The 18,642-nt window shown below is 36.7% G+C and overlaps 3 protein-coding genes across 4 annotated transcripts; 1 reads left to right on the top strand and 2 right to left on the bottom strand.

Moving 5' to 3' along the window:
* Window positions 1-462: 462 nt before the first annotated feature.
* LOC105223690 (mitoguardin) lies at window positions 463-3,263 on the bottom strand. The gene is made up of 5 exons (XM_011201474.4): window positions 3,037-3,263; window positions 2,716-2,970; window positions 1,751-2,641; window positions 1,377-1,685; window positions 463-1,085 (listed from the first exon to the last, which is right to left on the bottom strand). Exons 2-5 carry the CDS (start codon window positions 2,782-2,784, stop codon window positions 777-779), a joined length of 1,578 nt encoding a protein of 525 aa, XP_011199776.1. The 5' UTR covers window positions 2,785-2,970; window positions 3,037-3,263; the 3' UTR covers window positions 463-776.
* Window positions 3,264-3,315: 52 nt separating this feature from the next.
* Window positions 3,316-7,982, top strand: LOC105223691 (anoctamin-8). 2 transcript variants are annotated; one of them, XM_049454187.1, is made up of 12 exons: window positions 3,316-3,454; window positions 3,521-3,758; window positions 4,024-4,118; window positions 4,177-4,283; window positions 4,556-4,826; window positions 4,889-5,101; window positions 5,178-5,451; window positions 5,514-5,779; window positions 5,845-6,141; window positions 6,204-6,337; window positions 7,197-7,373; window positions 7,427-7,982. In XM_049454187.1, the coding sequence occupies exons 5-12, from the start codon at window positions 4,653-4,655 to the stop codon at window positions 7,455-7,457; spliced, it is 1,566 nt and encodes a 521-aa protein (XP_049310144.1). In that variant the 5' UTR covers window positions 3,316-3,454; window positions 3,521-3,758; window positions 4,024-4,118; window positions 4,177-4,283; window positions 4,556-4,652; the 3' UTR covers window positions 7,458-7,982. The 2 variants fall into 2 exon arrangements, with proteins under 2 accessions (XP_049310144.1, XP_011199777.1); XM_011201475.4 differs by having other exon boundaries at window positions 3,521-3,935.
* LOC105223689 (protein singles bar) lies at window positions 7,881-8,744 on the bottom strand. The gene is made up of 3 exons (XM_011201473.3): window positions 8,375-8,744; window positions 8,130-8,270; window positions 7,881-8,068 (listed from the first exon to the last, which is right to left on the bottom strand). Exons 1-3 carry the CDS (start codon window positions 8,684-8,686, stop codon window positions 7,991-7,993), a joined length of 531 nt encoding a protein of 176 aa, XP_011199775.2. The 5' UTR covers window positions 8,687-8,744; the 3' UTR covers window positions 7,881-7,990.
* Between the last annotated feature and the right edge of the window lie 9,898 nt (window positions 8,745-18,642).

Here is an 18,642-nt window from a genome sequence, read left to right as displayed (position 1 = left end):
CTGCGGCCGTTAATAATAATGATATATTCACGGCATTTGCAAGCTGCAGGCTTAATGTGGACCCATAACAATTTTTATACATTTTGTACTAGTTAAAAGTAATAACTAAATTATTAAAGTAATATTCATTTAAATTTTTAATAACAATTGCTTACGGCATACATATCATTAATTAATTCAAATTTCAGTTATATTTTGCTTTAAAATATTTTTTCTCTTATAACCTACAAAAAAGAAAAGTAAAAAATAACAAGAAAGTAAGCAGATCTAGCGCGTGTACATTGGTAACATAATTCTTTTCGCAGCAATGCAAATATACAAATTTATATGCGAGTTGCATGGTGAGGAACACACTAAAATGGCGGTAGAGACTCCACACATACTCACACCATAGCATTTCATATACACAAATTGAGCAAGCACACGCGCCGACAATTGGAATAGTAAAAGCTGTTCACAACATTATGGAATTGGTAGCACATTATTCATTGCAAAAACAAAATTTATGCATACATATCGACATATGTACAAAAGTATATAAAAAAAAATCTTTCAATTTCTTTCAACGCGTTTACGTTACAAAGTTTGCAGTAATAATTTTAAATTGTTCAATACTAAAATTAAAGTCTTAACTAAAATTAAGCGCTTAACTAAAATATACTTTAAAAAATAAGAAATAATAATTTGAAATCACTTCTAAGTCCTTTCAAAACTATTTGATTTAGTTTTCCTAAATTTATTTTGTGAAACGTCAAATATTAACTTTTGTTATGCAACTATTGACTAAACTTCACGCCAATATTATTGACACGCGTCTTCATGTGTTGCAGTATGTCTTCGGCAAACTCTTCGACAGTTGTATAACGGCTGGCTTGAAAACTAAATATGTCGGCTAGAAAGCCCAGCATTTGATCGCGGAAGTAATGGCAAATGTCGCGCAAATTTTCATCGGGTCCAAAGAAACCCCAGGCCATGAGTGGTGATAATTGCTCTGAGATTACATAAAAGTGAGCCATAAATCCGTTAGTATATTTGAGTCCATGTTTTTTGGCTTTTAGCACAGACCAAACTGCGGTGCTGAGTGCCTGCAAGAGAGAATGTTTAAAATGAGCGCCTAAAAATATGCAATATTTTCAAAGTAACAGTGGTTTCAAACTTATGACAGCAGCAAAGCAGATAGCGGCAAATATGCGTGCGGCTTTTATACAATATTTTTGTTGCTTTAACAATAAGTACGCGCTTTCTTATCATATATTTGAAGATATGTATATGCGTGTAATGTTTGTATTTTGCAGACTCCGTTGTTAAGCGTGTATTTGCGTTAGATATCACAAGCAAACCACATACATAATTTGCATAAACATTATATAACTTACCATTTCTTTGAATCCATTGGAGAGAAAACGATTTTGTACAACCGCCGTAACACTGGCGGGTGGCGCATCTAGATCTCTAAATGAGTCTAACACAATGAAGTCCAAGCAAATGTCATAAAAAGTCATCGCTTTGACATTACGCGCCTCCAGTTCCTTTTGTATCTCATCCCAATTACTCGGATTTTGCAAATAGTTCACCATATCCTCGTAACCAACGAGAAATTCCTTAGTGTCCTTATCGCCCAGACATAGTAGGTCGGTAAGTATTTGACGTCCTGTGTCGCAGACCCATTGACCAATTGCTGGATCCTGAAAAAGATACATGTAAATATCAAACTTTACAAATATGTACACGTCAGTTTCGAGGCACTAACCTTGAACAAATATTGAAATGCTAAACGCACGCAGTGCAATTTCACCAAATATTCCGTGTCACTGGAACAGTTCACCAGATCAGTGCGTATAGTGCGGTAAGGTATAGGCGTTTCGTCGTGATGTTTCAACGCTGCATTGTATAATGGATATTGATCATACGAGGTGTCTACGAATTCCTCAAAATCGCGCATATCGGCCACTTGGTCTAATGCCGAAGCAAAACTTTCAGCCGAATCGAAATTTGGATCGGAACCGGTGCGACTCATAATTGATCTGTGTGAACGTTTGTCGTCCTCTATGCCATCATCTAGCGCATGACCATCTTCTTCCAGCTCATCTATAGACGGTTCGTCCCGAAATAGCACGGAACGCTGATCTAAGAATAGCAATTCACTTTGTTCCTGCAACGTGTAGGCCATGTCAAGTAAATTTTGTATTTCACGACAAAATTCAGACTCTTCAGCAGTGGTAAGTAATGCCGGCACGCCACCCGGTGAATTGTGCGCAGCTAAAGCATCTTCCCAATAATTTATAACTGTATCCAAAGCTTCCATGCCCATTACACCTAATTGTTGTGCGGTTAGATGTACAACTATAGCACCTGTCTGGCTTTGCGTAGTAGATACTAGTGCTCCAGCACCAATGGATCCAGACGCAAGTGACATACGGTCCGAATAAGCGACCGTAGAACCTGGTGGACTGCCGGAACGTGCAGATGCCTTAGAACCGGCTATAGATATCATATCATTAGGGCTGCGCATACTGTTTCGTGTGCGTCGACCGGTATATTTGCGCGTACGACGAGGCGGACGCGGTGGTTTTCTGCGCCGTAGAAAGCGTGCGAGCACACCAAGTAAGGCTACGCCCGCCGTTAGCGAGAAGAAAACAACCTGTTTGTGAAAAAATTATACTTAGTATACAAGTATACGTTATAATTAAATATGTAAACACTAATTGCAATTACCTTTTGCGAGGTAGTCATACGGAAGGGAAGCACGCGAATGTTTGACCATTTTGGAATTAAGCCCTGCATTTTGTTTGAGCGTCTTATATTATTTTATACCAGAAATTTAATATTTGTTCATACGCTCTCAACCATTGCTTCGGTTACGCCCGATCGCTCTTTGTAGGTTAGGTGCTGCAGTTGTGTCAGTGGTTGCGGCGAGGTCGGTAAGCGTTGCTGTAAAGAAAGTCATGCAACCGGCAAATATATAATTGCCTACATGAAAGCGCCGATCAATACAAAGTGTAAATCTCAAAGTCCTCTAAAGTAAGCTCATATTACCTAAATGGAATAACCCTTTACTTCATGTATCTTTCACTATATTCAATTGCTCCATGTCAAACACACTTCGATTTTTCACACTTTGCACATTAGTTTTGAAAACAGTTTCACACTTTTCTCTGCTCTTTTGATAGAAAAATATTTGTTTTATTTTTTCACGGCTGCGATTTTCACTTTCACCTGCGGAATTTATTCAATAAAAGCCAACAACACTTTCTATTGCATCACAGCGATTAGCGAAAGACGATTCCCAAATAACAATAACAGCGGAGGAAAAAGAAAAAACACAAACAGTGTAAAGTTTGGAAATCACGTTCAACTGACATTTCTATAGAATAATAGCGGTGCTGCCAATCAGTCAAAAACCATCTGTCTCGATTACAAATGTTTTTCCCTCACAGCGCTCCTAATTCACCCAGTATTATAAACAGTATTTTAATATTTTTGCAAAAGAGTAGGAACGTTTTTTTTTCAATTATTACAGAAAGCAATAATTACGATCCTGATCCGGAAGCTGAAGTTCTATGGGAATGGGATCGCATGCCAGGCGGTGCTGCTAGCAAGCCAGCCAAGGGCGAAAAGGCGCCCCTTCGTAACAAAAACACAAATGCCGGCAAAGATGACAATGTTATATCGAATTGTTGTTGTTGGTGCCTTGTGATTTTGACAATTCTTACTGCATGTTTATTGTTTATTTGTTTATTTCTCTTACACCATATCAAGTAGGTTCATACTTATACTGTATTTATGTATTTTTGAAGTATTTTTGCTGCATATTCATACATTGCCAAAAAGTTGTTGTAGGTGATAATTGTTGGTTGTGAAGAGGTGGCCAAAATTATTAGATACATATATTTATTAATACAATAAAGAGTGAAGAATGTCAGATGGTGCCAAAAGTGTGTATTTTGAATTTACAAATTTTCTTCTATTTCTCCAAATGATTATGAAATACATAATTTCAACTTATTATTATTATTTCACAAGGTCCACGCATTACCTCGATTATCGAGAATCAGTTGTTCCGGCGTCAACGGAGCATACGACAAAAGCAATCAATTGATGTACCCGATTTCGAGAGGGTAAGTGACCTCACCACATTTAAATTGCACGTATTTCAATTACTATGAACTTTTTCAGACATATGCCGTAATAATTTTCTCGGACAAGGCCAAATTACGCCACTGCCAAGATGTGGAGAAGATAATACAAGAATTCAAAGTGCTTACAACGCTTGAGGTTGTAAGGTATGTGCAAATTATGGTTTGTGTGTGTATGTTTGCCTTTTCCTAACCTCTTAATAACTGCAATAATAAAAAAAAAATAATCTCCTTACATGAAATTTACGGTAATGTGATTAATTTTTAGTAATATAATAATAAAAATAATTTATCAAAATTGTAATAATAACATCGTTGTGATTTTAAAATGAGTTTTTAAATATTCTAGTCTGATCCGAAATTGATTGATGATCACACAAGTAAAAAAAATTAATTACATTTCCTGTCATCTCTTGTAGCAAAACTGAAAAGTACCTCTATCTATCTGCCACTACGGATACGCTGCTGCGATTCGCCGATGAGGCCGAACTGAGCAAGCTCACCATCACGGGCAGCATGCAGAAGTTCAATTGTGATTGCATATCCGATTATTTGCTGCCTGGCATGACCCCTGCAGATATCGTGCGTGAGTTCGAGGGTCCAGTGCTGATTAAAGATATCGTGAAGCCAGCAATTCTCTCATATATAAAGAATGGCATAGTCGAAGATTTCTTTCCACTGCACAATATTGTAAGAGCTATAAATTACTTAAAATATAATTTATTTATGTTGTTTATTTCTGTCATTTCTAGGAGTATCTAGATAGATTCGCATTTGATTGGAAACGTCGCCAATTGCCCATTGAAGATATATGCAATTATTTTGGCGCAAGCATAGCACTCTATTTCGGTTTCACTGAGTTCTACACGAAGGCACTAATATTTCCCGCCATTTTCGGTATGCTGCAATGTGTGTGGAATGTGAATTTGTCATTGGTTTGCAGTTTCTATGTGCTTTGGACAACGGTAGTTGCAGTTTTTATGAAATAAAAATTTGATTTTTTATTTTCGGTCAAAATTAATAATTTTTTTTCTGGTTTAGATTTTTCTGGAACTGTGGAAGCGCAAGTGCTCTGGTTATTCATACCGTTGGGGTAATATTGAGATGAGTAGTCTGGACAAACCGCGCACAGCGTATTATGGCGTCTTAAAACCGGATCCCATCACGGGCAAAATGATGCTGCAATATCCCATGCGTTATACTTATTTACAAATGTATTGCGTTTCATACCCTGTCGTGCTAATGTGCGTCGCAGCGGCATCTTATTTTGCTTTGTACCAGTTTCAGATAGAAGCCGAGGTACTAGCAGATTTTGGTAGGCGTGAAAATACTCTTATATATATATATATTTTTAAAAATAAATTTTAATGTTTCCAGGGCCTGATTCTTGGTTACTATACATACCGGTTATCGTACAATCAATACTCATCGCTATTTTCTCGTGGGCTTACGAGAAGTTAGCTACCTTCTTGACTGACCAGGAAAACCATCGCACACGCTCTCAGTATGATCGTCATCGTGTGAATAAATTAATGCTTTTTGAAATTGTCAACAATTTTTTTTCACTATTCTACATTGCATTTGTGCTGCGGGATTTGCAACAGCTGAAATATCAACTAATGATGCAGTTGCTCATCTTTCAGGTACATTTGCTAGTTTTTGCCTTTTAAAATACATTACATAATGCTTTTATTTTTCACATCAACAGATTGTTTGCATTGCACAAGAAATTGGCATTCCCCTCTTAGCTGTGGTGCGTCAGAAATTCGTAAAGTATATGCATAAGGAAATCGATGAGGATGTGAAGACAAATGTCAGCGATTTGGCACGCTACGAACAATGCTTTTATGAAGCTGGACTCGATCAGTATCAATCGACCTATGAGGATTACCTGCAGATGTGCATACAGTTCGGTTATGTGGTGCTGTTCGCCGCCGTAGCGCCGTTTGCTGCTTTGGGCGCGTTAATCAACAACATTTTCGCCATGCATATCGATTTATTTAAGGTAAATTGCAATTTTTTTGTTTACATGTTGTATGTATCGTGACTTGTATGCTTCCGTTATAGCTCTGTAACATATTCAAACGTCCATTCGGCAGACGCGCGAAGAATACTGGCGCTTGGCAGTCGGCCTTTGAATTGCTTTCGGTGATGGCGATTCTGAGCAACTGTGGTTTGCTCTATTTGCAGCCAAATGTTAAGTAAGTAAGAATTTGTTTATGCAGTTTTGCTTCATAGTGCTTAGTAGTATATGCCAATCTATATTAAATTGAAGGAAATAGTTGTTGCAGCAACCATAAATAACGGTTACCTATTTACGAAAATTTTGATATATAATTCATGATATGTCACATATTTGAGCCAGGGTTGCAAATGATGTCTTAAAGAATAATTGAATTATTTAAATGAATTTATTTATATTTTATACTTATTTAAATTATTTTTTTTTTATTTAGTAATCTCGCAAATGATATTTTTTTTCTATTTCTATGTTTCAATTACCGCATTTAAATATTAAAAATAAAATTTAAAGTCCTGTTGAATAATAATAAAAAAATAATAATTTAATTCCAAATATCGGGTTGAAAACTAAAAAAGATTAATATTAATTCAACATTCAAAAAAAAAAAAGTTTTTAGTTAAAAAAATTGTCAGTTAAAAAAAGTTTTTTAGTTCAAAACAAACGTTGGAAGCTAAAAAAATTGTAATTGTAATTGTAAAAAAAACTTTTTTTAATTTTGTTTTTTTTTCGCGCTTTCAAACTTTGCGTTTCAATACTGTAGAGCGAACTTACACATTTAAACGATCTACATATACTTTATCCATTTATAATTTTCATTTTGGGATTAAAAATTGTATATTTCAATATTTAATTCCGATTTCCAATTAATTTAACTCTAATTTTGAGATTAAAAATTATTTTTTTTTACTAAAAAACATTTTAGAATAGAAAGTAGATTTTCAAAATTTGAATTACAATTTTGTGTTCAAAAATTAAATTTTTTAATTAAAAAACAAAGCATTTAAAGCGTATCCTAATACTAACTCCTTCATTTGCAGAGGATTTTTCTCAAAACTATTTCCACAAATGCCCGACATCACGTTTATACTCTTCGAACATCTGCTGTTGGGTTTGAAATTCGTTATACACAAAGTGATACACGAGCGTCCGCGTTGGGTGCGCATAGCATTGCTGAAGGCTGACTACGAATCTGATGAGGCTTACAAAAAACTGAAGTAAGTTAGATTTCGTATTTGAAAAAACATAAATAATAAATATGTATTTGCAGAAAATTCAAGGCGCTTAACAAAATCGACTAAAGCTATGTGAAATATGGACTAAAAGTAATCTCTTGAAAGTGACAAATGTGCGCAGACGCGTTATCTGTATCCACTTGAGTACTAGTGGCGAATTAGTCATGTTTTAAATTACATTTTTTTTTTATTATAATTTCAGTTTTAAATTTTTTTTATTATTTTTTAATATTTTTTTTTGCCAAAACATTATTTTGTTGAAAGCAGTTGACAATATTATATTTTATTATTTAAAAAAAGTATATATTTATACTTATTTATTATCATGTTCTAAAAACTAACTTTATATATATTAATTATATTATTGTTTTACTATATAAATTATTATTTACATTATCTTGTATATAAAAATGCCACTAAATATTAATATTATTGATAAGAGAAATACTCACACTGTATGTGCCTCAAGTGTGCCACACACAATGTAACAACTTAATTTTTATGTGAATTTCTTACAAATTAATGCGTATACAATACATACATACAAACATGTTTTAAATAAAGTCATAAGAACTATTTTGCTATACTTAACCTTCAAGTCAATGACTGCCTCTGTAATATCTGAAAGCCAAATAGGCGTCGATGGCATGTAAAATGCCCGCCGCATAACCCATATACTGTAGAAGTAACGTTATAATTAATTATATTGTATGCCAACATAACGGTTGTCTCACTTACATAAGTCGCCGTCATTGCGGGATAGGCCCAAAAACCGGGACGCACCAGAAACTGCGGTTGCAGCCACACCACACAGGCGAAGCCCATATAACTGGAAGAGCTGAAGTACATGCTGCAAGCCACTGCATTGAAGAGTGTCTCCTGGGGAAGTAAGAAAATATTTCAAATAAGAAAAAAGTCTATGAAACAGTTAGAGTATATGTTTTTTAAACAAATATGCTTGGTTCCCATAACAAGCCACTTACGAAGAGTGATTGTCTAATGAGACTGGAGGACTTCTCGGAGAAGCAATAGCATATCATCAGTATGGTTGTGGTTGTGAAGCAATAGGCGGTCGTCGTCAGCATGCTGGTCAAAGCTTGTCCAATTGTATCCGCTGCCGGTACGCCATAACGCACCAGTAAGCCCTCACATAGGAAAGCCAAAGTTAGTTGGAGTATTTTGAGGAGCCCCACACGCGAGTTCACGAAACCGAAATTGACGCAAGTGCACACGCGACAACAACAAAGTTTGAAACCAAAATTTTGGCCAATGCCACGCATACCAAATGAAGACATGGCGCCAGGGTATTAAAAGTGTGTTATTAACTTTTTAATAAATTTTTTTTTTGTAATAAAAACTTTTTATACAATATTTCTTAATTAAATGTTTGGTGTAATTTTTTCAATTAATAATTATTTTTTAAATTAATTATTGTTTCTAAATTAAATTTAAATTTTAATTTTTATTTTTTTTTTTAATTTAATTTTTTTTTTTAATTTTTAAAAACTTTAATTTGAAGTAAATTTTCACTAAATTTATTTTTTTTTTTTTAATTTATTTGTTTTTTCTTAATTAATTTCTCTTTTAATTTTTATTTTAAATATTTTTTTTATTGTTATTCGCTTTTAATTTTTCATGTATTGCTTTAGTTCCTACTTTTTTTATTGCAACATATAAATGTTTGGTTATTTATGAACAAAGCTGAATTGTAAAAATACGCGCTCCGCTCTCACTCACGCACTGTTTGTCGAATGCGTTTTCATTCCATAGCTAAACAACTGCACAACAGGATATGCTAAAAATAGTTTCCTTTTCGATCCCCCAAGCAGACTGCCGCTATTGTGGTCCCTGACCTAAACAGATCGTTTACTGCGGCCGCGTCTTTCTTCTCGTTTTTGTTTACAAATTGCAAGGCACGAAAATAAATTCGACTAAATGCAATTGCCTGCACGTGAATGTACACATACATACATACATACAGATGAATATAAATATTACATGCTATATATGTTACATATAGGTATAAGTAGATTCATAAACGTATGCGAAATCAAATACTCAAGCACGTATGTATGTACATTAGAGCGGGTCGATTTTTTTCCACAAAATTGCCAGTAGGGGAAATATTCGTCGGATCATTCTGAACAACTTTGCTTAAGAGACTATTGGTCTAAAATCGTTTTCGAGCCAGCGACTTTTAAGGACGTCCATTAAACATAGCAAACCACAGCAGTAGATTTCCCTGGTGCAGGGTCCACATAATGCTGATCGATTTAAACCCTAGATTCAACAGTATTTTCTTCTCCTCAAAAGCAATGCTTTATTAACATACGATATTCATTTTAATCCATTTTTCGTAAACACAATGTGGCTTTACCCTAAATGCTATATTAAATAAACTAAACAGCTCGACAGCTTTCAAATTTATAAACGTGCCTATTGAAGATTAGGACTAACTAAAAAAAGGATTTAATTGAATGAAATTTCTGAAAGGGCTGACAGACGGTTCAAGGCGAAGGAAACACGCTTGCTTTTTACTCACATATGTTCTCGAATGGACTGCTGGACGGCTGTCGGCCTTTTAACAGGATATAACCTACATTCGAGCCGGATAGGCAAAGATAACGACGATACATACTAATATTTACAGGGTTTGTCCGGAAAGTAATAGGACTGAGTCGATTTAAGAATATTTATTGAAGTAATCGTTACAATTTTTTAAAAACTTTCGAAATAGGATCCTTCTGAGTGGATGCAGCGCTGCCAGCGCGATTTCCAAGCATTGAAGGCGTCACGGAAGGCATTCTACGGAATAGCTTTGAGAGCCGAGGTGCATGCTGCTTGGCTTTTTCAGGCAAGGAAATAAAAAAAGTCTGAGGGTGCTGTAGGGCCGGCCTTGGTTAGGTAGCTGTTCACAAGAAAGGCGGTGTGAGCCGGGTCGTTGTCGTGGTGCAACTTCCAATTGCGACCATCTTCGCGCACACCTTGCGCATGTTCAAGTGCTCCGTCACAATGTCATGAACCACAGAGTTTGATAAATTTAATATCTGGGCAATATTTAATCGACGGTCTGAGTTCAAAACTTTGCGCACACGAGTCACATTGTCGGTGTTTGTCGAAGTCGCAGGTCTCCCAGCACGGTCTTCATCAGCGACATCCTCCCGGCCCTCTAAAAAGGCTTGGTGCCACCGAAACACACCAACAGATGCTCGGCGACAACTGACCAGCCACTCGATTGTTAGCTAAGAACGCTTTCTACCGTAGTCAGTCGGTCCGCGCACTCTTCGAAGTACAGTTGCGGTGGAAGCAAATCAGTGCTATTACCCTCCGGACAAACCCTGTAGATATCTGGTAGCTTTGCAGTTCAAGGGACTAAATGAAGTTAGATATGTAAAGTCGCTCTAACGGTTCATAAAAAACCGTTGACATCTTGCATGGCGAATACTTCAGCTCAAATTAAATTGTATCTCCATCTAGTATTACGACACTCTCCAAAGTCTAAAATTTCGCGCACACTTTCGTTATCTGGTCCTCGGCGAATTGTGGTCGCAGCCTTCTTATTGATAACCTGGTCGGTCAAGAGCTCATCGTCATTGCATCATGCATTATGTACTTGATTTGATATACTAAAACAATCCTGTCTCCTCTTATTCTCTGCTTTCTCTTTGCATTAAAGAGAATATACACTCTTTGGATTAATTTGCGAGGCCGTTTTTTCGATAGTGTAAAATCATGCTAAATATATCAATTCATATATTAACTCTTTAACCATAACATCAACTTTGCATCAATGCTATTCCTTTATCACAATTAAGAAGATATAAATAAATAATTATTTATGGAAGGGCCTAATTTGGTGAAGCCTTGATAATATGTTAAATTAGTCTCGACGTAGACACGATTCGTAAGTAAGTGAAATTAATGAACATTCTTTTGCAATAACGTTATGCAAATTTGATTGCGATATTTAAAATTTTACTTTCACATCAAGTCCTAAAACTTAGTTAAGCAGAGTAATATGCGGTATGCACAGGAAACGTAATTCTCCGATGAGGGATATAGAAATAACACACTTTTGATCTATCGGTGAACACATATGTATGTATGTGTTGCCATTGTTATTGTCGATAAAAGAGCCATTGGCGTATTCTTCTCTACAGAAAAAAAAACGTTGTGTTTAACCAGCCATTGGTCCCCATTTCTTATCAAAATCATCTGCTGAGATGAGCCCCTGACTTAATAGACTTAACAAAGAATCGCTATCGGGGTGGATCAAATGCTCGTGTGGTATAGTAGGCGCATTTGCGTCCATTTTCTATGACCATTTAGTGCTATGACGAAGTTCGAATAGCAGTTGCCCGCCTGAAGAACAACAAAGCGGCTGAGGACGGTTGATTGCCGGCCGAGCTACTCAAACATGGCGGCGAAGAATTGTTAAAAAGCATGCATTAGCTTCTTTGCAAAATATGGTCGGATGAGAGCATGCCAACGATTGGAATTTAAGTGTGCTATGCCCAATCCATAAAAAAGGAGACCCCACAATCTGCGCCAACTACCGTGGGATTAGCCTCCTCAACATCGCGTACAAGGTTCTATCGAGCGTATTGTGTGAAAGATTAAAGCCCACCGTCAACAAACTGATTGGACCTTATCAGTGTGGCTTCAGACCTGGTAAATCAACAACCGACCAGATATTCACCATGCGCCAAATCTTGGAAAAGATCCGTGAAAGGAGAATCGACACTCACCACCTATTCGTCGATTTCAAAGCTGCTTTCGACAGCACGAAAAGGAGCTGCCTTTATGCCGCGATGTCTGAATTTGGTATCCCCGCAAAACTAATACGGCTGTGTAAGCTGACTTTGAGCAAATACCAAAAGCTTCGTCAAGATCGGGAAGACCTCTCCGAGCCGTTCGATACCAAACGAGGTTTCAGACAAGGCGGCTCTCTTTCGTGCAACTTCTTCAATCTTCTCTTGGAGAAAATACTTCGAGCTGCAGAACTTAATCGAGCAGGTACCATCTTCTATAAGGGCTGCTGCCGTATGCCGATTATATTGATATCATCGGCCTAAACATCCGCGCCGTTAGTTCTGTTTTCTCCAGACTGGACAAGGAAGCAAAGCAAATGAGTCTGGCAGTGAACGAGGGCAAGACGAAATATCTCTTGTCATCAAAAAACAGTCGTCGCACTCGCGACTTGGCTCTCACATCACTGTTGACAGTCATAACCTTGAAATAGATAATTTGTCTTATTAAATTCTATAACATCTCTAGAATATTGTCCTAAATTTTCAAGTTGATCCGTCTAATAGTTTCGGAGATACAGCCTTCAGAACTTGTTCGCTCGAGCCTAACTACTAGGCTGAGTGCGCCGTCTTTAAATGCGTTTTTCTCGAAACTGCTATCGCTATCGGGGTGGATGCTCGTGTGGTATAGGAGGCGCATTTGCGTCCATTTTCTATGACCATTTAGTGCTATGTCATTTAGCAGTTTGGAGTTAGTGTTCACTCCTTTTCATTGGTAGTGTTTTTTTATGTGGCGGGTCCCAAACCTAGCATACAATCCTGGGGACGGGAGAACTGTTAGATAATAAAAAATCAGAGTAAGGCATCTACCAAGTTTTATTAATGATTACAATGCCCAAAAAAATGGGAAATTGTACTCGCAAACTATATATTTGCTTTCAGTTTGATATCAAGGAAACCCTATAACTTTGCAAATTTTGGAAGAAATACTCATTTCAGGATCTTGACTTAAACTTTGGAATGGACATTTATTTTACATATACAAGATTATCCTCCGAAGAAAAAGCTCAGAAGCCCTACTTTCGGTCACAAATGAGCCAGAGAGAGAGACTTGCATTAATAAATCGATACGAAATAGTTAATATTCTCCCTCACAAATTCAATCGTAGAGGGAATAAGCACGCATAATCAGAGCCCTTGTAATCGATATCAGTGGAAGATATTCAGATCGAACCCATACCACTAACACGGCTTATATTATTTAACCATATTCATTCTTCCATGCTTTTAACTATAGGAGAGAAATCTTAAAGTATTGGGTTTTTACAAAAAGTGCTTATTATTATGGCTCAAATTTTATGCCGAAAAGAAGAATACTCACAAAATATTATAAAAACGTAATGTATTATTTATTCAATTTTTTATGATGCAATTTGGGCGAATTCTTAACTCAGGCAGTACCAAAGTTAATTGGTAAAAGAAAGAGCTAATGATTTTACGTTTCGCACAACAGTTTCTAAATAAAGAACGGCTGCTTCAGGCCCAGAAAGTGCGCAAAATTTTAAGTCTCACTGCGCTAAAGACAATTCGTGTGCATTTTACCATGCAATACTGCACCTACATACAGACACATTTAATTATATATTTATGTACATATGTACATAAGTACATGAAAAGTATAATCAAGCAAACTGCCGGCGAATTTCTTGCTTCGTCTTTTTAAAATCGGTTTTAAGTGCGCTTGGCGGCTGAAGGCGTGAATAATAATTGCATAATCTTTTGTTTGTTTACATTGGCATACGTAATGACTAACAGTAAATTACAAAGCAGCACATAGCGTAAATTAGCACATCCAACTATTATTTAATGGCAGCGTTAATAACGCTTTTTATTTTAATTTTATTGCGATTTAAACACCGGTACCCGTGTGCGCCCCCGTTTAATCCGAAGTGCTGCTGAAAAGTGGAAAGATTTATGCAGCAATTAATTCCTACCGATGTAAGATAAATGGCAGTAAAAACTTGTTAAACTCTAGACAAACAGATCCCTCGAAATTTATTCCGACAAATGATTGCTTGGCAGCACGGAAAGGTTTTTACAAAGGTTGTGAAATACTGAAATGCCACCCACACACACATCCAAATACAAAAGCACTGGGCGTAGGTGAGAAAAGCCAGGCTTCGCTGATAGCTTTGGTTGCGATTTATTAAGTTGTAATTCATTATACATATGTACATATGTACAAACAGACATATGTACATATTTGATGGGAAGGCGTAAATAAATAGATCTCATGGCCTCCTTGTAATCATTGTATATCCTATATACTGTATGTTCCTACATATTTTGCTGCGAAATGTATGTACACTTGAACTCCAAAGAAAATCATCCATTTATCTCATAGCAGTGCATTAGTAAACTAACGTTGAGGAATACCAAAAGCTCCGTCAGAATCGGGAAGGACCTCTAAGAGCCGTTGGACATCAACTAAGGTTTCAGACAAGGCGACTAAGTGCGACTTCTTCAATCTGTTGCTGGAGAAAATAATAAGAGCTGCAGAGCTAAATAGAGAAGGTACAATCTTCTATAAGAGCGTACAACTGCTGCCGTATGCGGGTGATATTGACATCATTGGCCTCCACAACCGCACCGTTAGTTCTGCTTTCTCCAGACTGGATAAGCAAGCGAAGCTTCCACGTCACTGTTGACAGTCATAACTTCGAAGTCGTAGATAATTTCTTCAATCTTGGAACCAGCATTAACACCAACAACAACCTGGCTACACTTGGAGTCACCAGTTGGCGTAATGGTGTCTACACTAATAAAGAAGAAGAAACAAATTATAAAATACTAGCTGAATATTCGCTCAAATTTGATCCAGACTGGCGAAAAAATAGCAAATTCGGTATTTTAATACAATTTTTTATAAACGCCCTTTAAAATATGGTTTATTTGAGGCAAGTAAGTCCACGCTTAATCCAATTTCCCATGCCCTTGTTATATCCTCGGGTGGGATGGTCATCAGTGTCTTCTGTGATTTTTGTCTTTTTCAGTTCAAGCTCATTTTTGAGCGCCATTCGCTAAATAGTTGGAGAATATTGACCTCTCTTTTACAAACTCACGTCTCGGCACCAGCAAAGATGCGTTTGATGTGTGTATGCTACTCAAGCCTCAAAATCAAACACCTACTTGTTTGGGGGGTGCCATTCAGCTAATACCAAAAATGGGCAAATGGGGCTGGTGTTGCGAATATACAGCCTATCCCTCCCAAACGTCAACCTCGCCTTCGCGCGGTATCCCCTGTTCACTACAAACGAGGCTCTGTCGACCGAGAAAAGACGGTACAACCGTAGCACCTGCGAGGAGGAAATTTCTACGTCATTGCCTGCCTAGAGGCGAAACCGGCAGCCCCGGAACTAAACTCGGATGCAGAAGGCTAATCACCTACTCATCTTAAACCCTCTGATTACCAAAACCGAAATAAACAAAGTGAAGATTAAGGACGATTGAGGCCCTATGTTCCACCTAGGAACTACGGGAAAATATATATATACTTATTTTTAGGAGTTTAGCATTCATACCGAAAGTGTGTTGAGTTCATCCATTGGTCCATTGGTCCTGAGTTTTTGAGGTCCTTTGCTCGCTCTCTGATGCCAAAACGACGATCTAGGGAAGGCATATTTATTGAGCGGGTTTGAGCGATCAGTTTATATATTTAGATCAGTCTGGGATTACTCCAACTTAACCCTTTGTTTTTAAGGCTGATTTTTTAGTAAGAAAATTAAAATATTTCCCTATTTCAGAGGCTCTTAATAGATTCTTAACATCTTAATTTTAATGTTAAATTGCTTAATACGTAAAGGTCTTCTAAGAATTAATAGTTATCTGTAATTTTCAATACTTTGTGCTAAAATTTTTATTACTTGCTTTCGTTATTTTACAAATGTATTTATAAAACAGATTGTTATCAACTTTGTTTTCCAGAAAAATCACATTTCTGAAATTTCTAATTAAGTGTTATTTTCTACTGCGCCGCAATTAATGGGCACTTAATTAAGTTTAATTATAATACTATCATTTAATTAAAGCAATTATTGGAAGCTTTCACATCACACAATTATTATTGTTGTTGTTTTCTAAAAAATTACATATGTACTTGCATATAAAATATGTCTGAGAAAGCTAAGAAATTGCGGTATTCTCACACAGAAACACCAACAATGCTTATTACATCATTATTATTTATAAGCAGATTATAAAGCTCTTCAAAACAAATCAATTAAGCGTGATTGTTTTCCGACTGATAAAGTTCGAAAATTGGGTGAAACGTTGTTGCATCACTTAATTGTGACGCTGTTTAATTTTAAATCGAGCATTTCAGGGGCCATAAAGGGCACAATGCACAGGAGACACTGTTTTGAATAAAGTTGCGCCTTAGTTTTCACAATTGACGTCAGTTCTAATAATTACTTATGGGGGTATAAATTTAGACATTCAAGTGCTTCAAAATAAGCATTGTATATTTAAAGGATCAGATAAGAATTTAACGACTTGTACCGTTGAGCACACATAAAAATAGCACTAACAACTTTCTTCAAGGGTGTGAGAACAACAAAGCAATGTTTTCTCATATTCCATTCAAGCGGCTTCGGACTTACGACTTCAAGGAAACATTTTAGAACAAATAAACTTTTCGCTACAGTCTGAGTTTAGAAGATGGCATTAAGTAGAGGCAAACAAAGTCAGCTGTTTTGTACAAAACTGGGCCTAGGATTATTACAACTGGAACTGAATTACATCTGACGCTGGTCATGAACAAAATTGTTATTGGAAGTTCACTAAATAATTTCGTTTTTAGTGCAATGCAAACAACGCTTTTTTTACTGCGTTAAATATTTTATGATATTTTATATTCTCATTTTTGATGTAACCTCGTTTGCCAACTTTCGGGCAAGAGATTGTTTCCACGCCCATAAAACTTTTGAATCTTCAGATAAAAAACTGGTCGAAGTAGTTTTTGACGTCCTGTTTTGAGATGAAGGTTCTCCATTCAAAAATTTTTGCAAAGACAGGAACAAGTAATAGTTTGAAGCTGCCAATTCTGGAGAATATGTTGGGTGTAGTAGCACATCGTATCTAACTGGGAAATCTTTCGGCCTTTTGGCTCACATTCCACTGGCGAACACTACACCTTTGCTATTGATCAATTTTGGCCTATTCTATTTGAGTGAATCACTAAATTTCCAGCTGATCACAATAAGCTTCATAATTTATCGTGGTATTGTTGAGCAAAAGCTTAAAGCAAACAACCCCTTTAAAATCCTTTGCCATCCACTTTATTTTATCCACATCAGCTTCAATAGACCTTCCAGGACGTGGTGAAATGTTGCAAATCAATCTTGACACTGGTATTCGGTTAACTTATATTCAAATCATATAATTTTTGTCTTACTTAAACTGCATTTTGACTCTTTTGATAAAAAAATATAGGTGTACTGAAATTGCTGTTTTAGATATTCCATCATCGATAGGGCACCAAACAAAAACTATTCCAAACAATTTGAGGAATTTTTTTAGATACTAGGTTTATCATAACAGCTGTTCGAATATATAACGGTGAATCGGTTAAGCTGTTTACTTTTCTTTGGTTTACTCGTCGCACAGAGGGATGGCTCACCTTCTAACGGATGTTCTTTGGCTACCCAGAGGATACTTGGTCTAAGACCGGAAGTCGTGAGCTACTTAAGCCAAATGTAAAAGAATCGTTTCTGACCACTCCCAAGTGAATGGCAATCAGAGAAGTTTCCTCATTTGCCTGAATTTCGACACATGACTCCATCATCTATTGATATCGGCCGTATTGTGTCAAGGATTAAAGCCCACCGTCAACAAACTGATTGGATCTTATCAGTGTACCTTCAGACCTAGAAAATCAACGATTCGATACCAAATGAGGTTTCAGACAAGGCGATTCCCTTTCGTGCGACTTCTTCAATCTACCTTGGATCGAGCTACACGATGAAATAGAGAAGGTACAATCTTCTATAAGAGTGTAAAGCTGCTGATGTACGTCGATGATATTGATATGATTGGCCTCAACAACCGCGCCGTTAGTACTGCTTGCTCCAGAATGGATAAGAAAGTAAAGCAAATGGGTTTGGTAGTGAACATGGGCAAGACGAAATATCTAATATCATCAAACAAACACTAGGCTTTTGAATTCGAAGTCGTATATAATTTCGACTATCTTGAAACCAGTATTAACAGCAATAATAATGTCAGCTTCGAGATTTAACACAGAATATTTCTTGCCAACAGGTGCTACTTCGAATTGAGTAGGCTAGTGAGAAGTAAATCTCGAAAAACAAAAACCAAACTCTGTAAGTCATTACTCCCGTCCTGCTATATGGTGCAGAGGAATGGACGATGACAACATCTAATGAGGTTTCGTTACGCGTTTTCCAGAAAAAGGTTCTGCGAAAGATTTAGGGTCCTTTGCGCGT

The sequence above is a fragment of the Bactrocera dorsalis genome, chromosome 4, assembly GCF_023373825.1.
Source record: "Bactrocera dorsalis isolate Fly_Bdor chromosome 4, ASM2337382v1, whole genome shotgun sequence".
Classification (NCBI taxonomy): domain Eukaryota; kingdom Metazoa; phylum Arthropoda; class Insecta; order Diptera; family Tephritidae; genus Bactrocera; species Bactrocera dorsalis.
Note: the sequence above shows the minus strand (reverse complement) of the source record. Positions and strands in the feature narration are given on the sequence as shown.

What these genes read in the sequence shown, in the direction of transcription:
- LOC105223690 (XM_011201474.4), bottom strand. Translation starts at nt 2,784, where the DNA reads ATGCAGGGCTTAATTCCAAAATGGTCAAACATTCGCGTGCTTCCCTTC. An exon ending in GTATGACTACCTCGCAAAAG is followed by an intron (nt 2,642 to 2,715) that starts GTAATTGCAATT and finishes TTTCACAAACAG; the next exon opens with GTTGTTTTCTTCTCGCTAAC. An exon ending in CCAATGGATTCAAAGAAATG is followed by an intron (nt 1,086 to 1,376) that starts GTAAGTTATATA and finishes TCTCTCTTGCAG; the next exon opens with GCACTCAGCACCGCAGTTTG.
- LOC105223691 (XM_011201475.4), top strand. An exon ending in TCTATGTGCTTTGGACAACG is followed by an intron (nt 5,102 to 5,177) that starts GTAGTTGCAGTT and finishes TTTCTGGTTTAG; the next exon opens with ATTTTTCTGGAACTGTGGAA. An exon ending in TGCATATCGATTTATTTAAG is followed by an intron (nt 6,142 to 6,203) that starts GTAAATTGCAAT and finishes CTTCCGTTATAG; the next exon opens with CTCTGTAACATATTCAAACG.
- LOC105223689 (XM_011201473.3), bottom strand. Translation starts at nt 8,686, where the DNA reads ATGTCTTCATTTGGTATGCGTGGCATTGGCCAAAATTTTGGTTTCAAA. An exon ending in TCATTAGACAATCACTCTTC is followed by an intron (nt 8,271 to 8,374) that starts GTAAGTGGCTTG and finishes TTACTTCCCCAG; the next exon opens with GAGACACTCTTCAATGCAGT. An exon ending in CCGCAATGACGGCGACTTAT is followed by an intron (nt 8,069 to 8,129) that starts GTAAGTGAGACA and finishes TTACTTCTACAG; the next exon opens with TATATGGGTTATGCGGCGGG.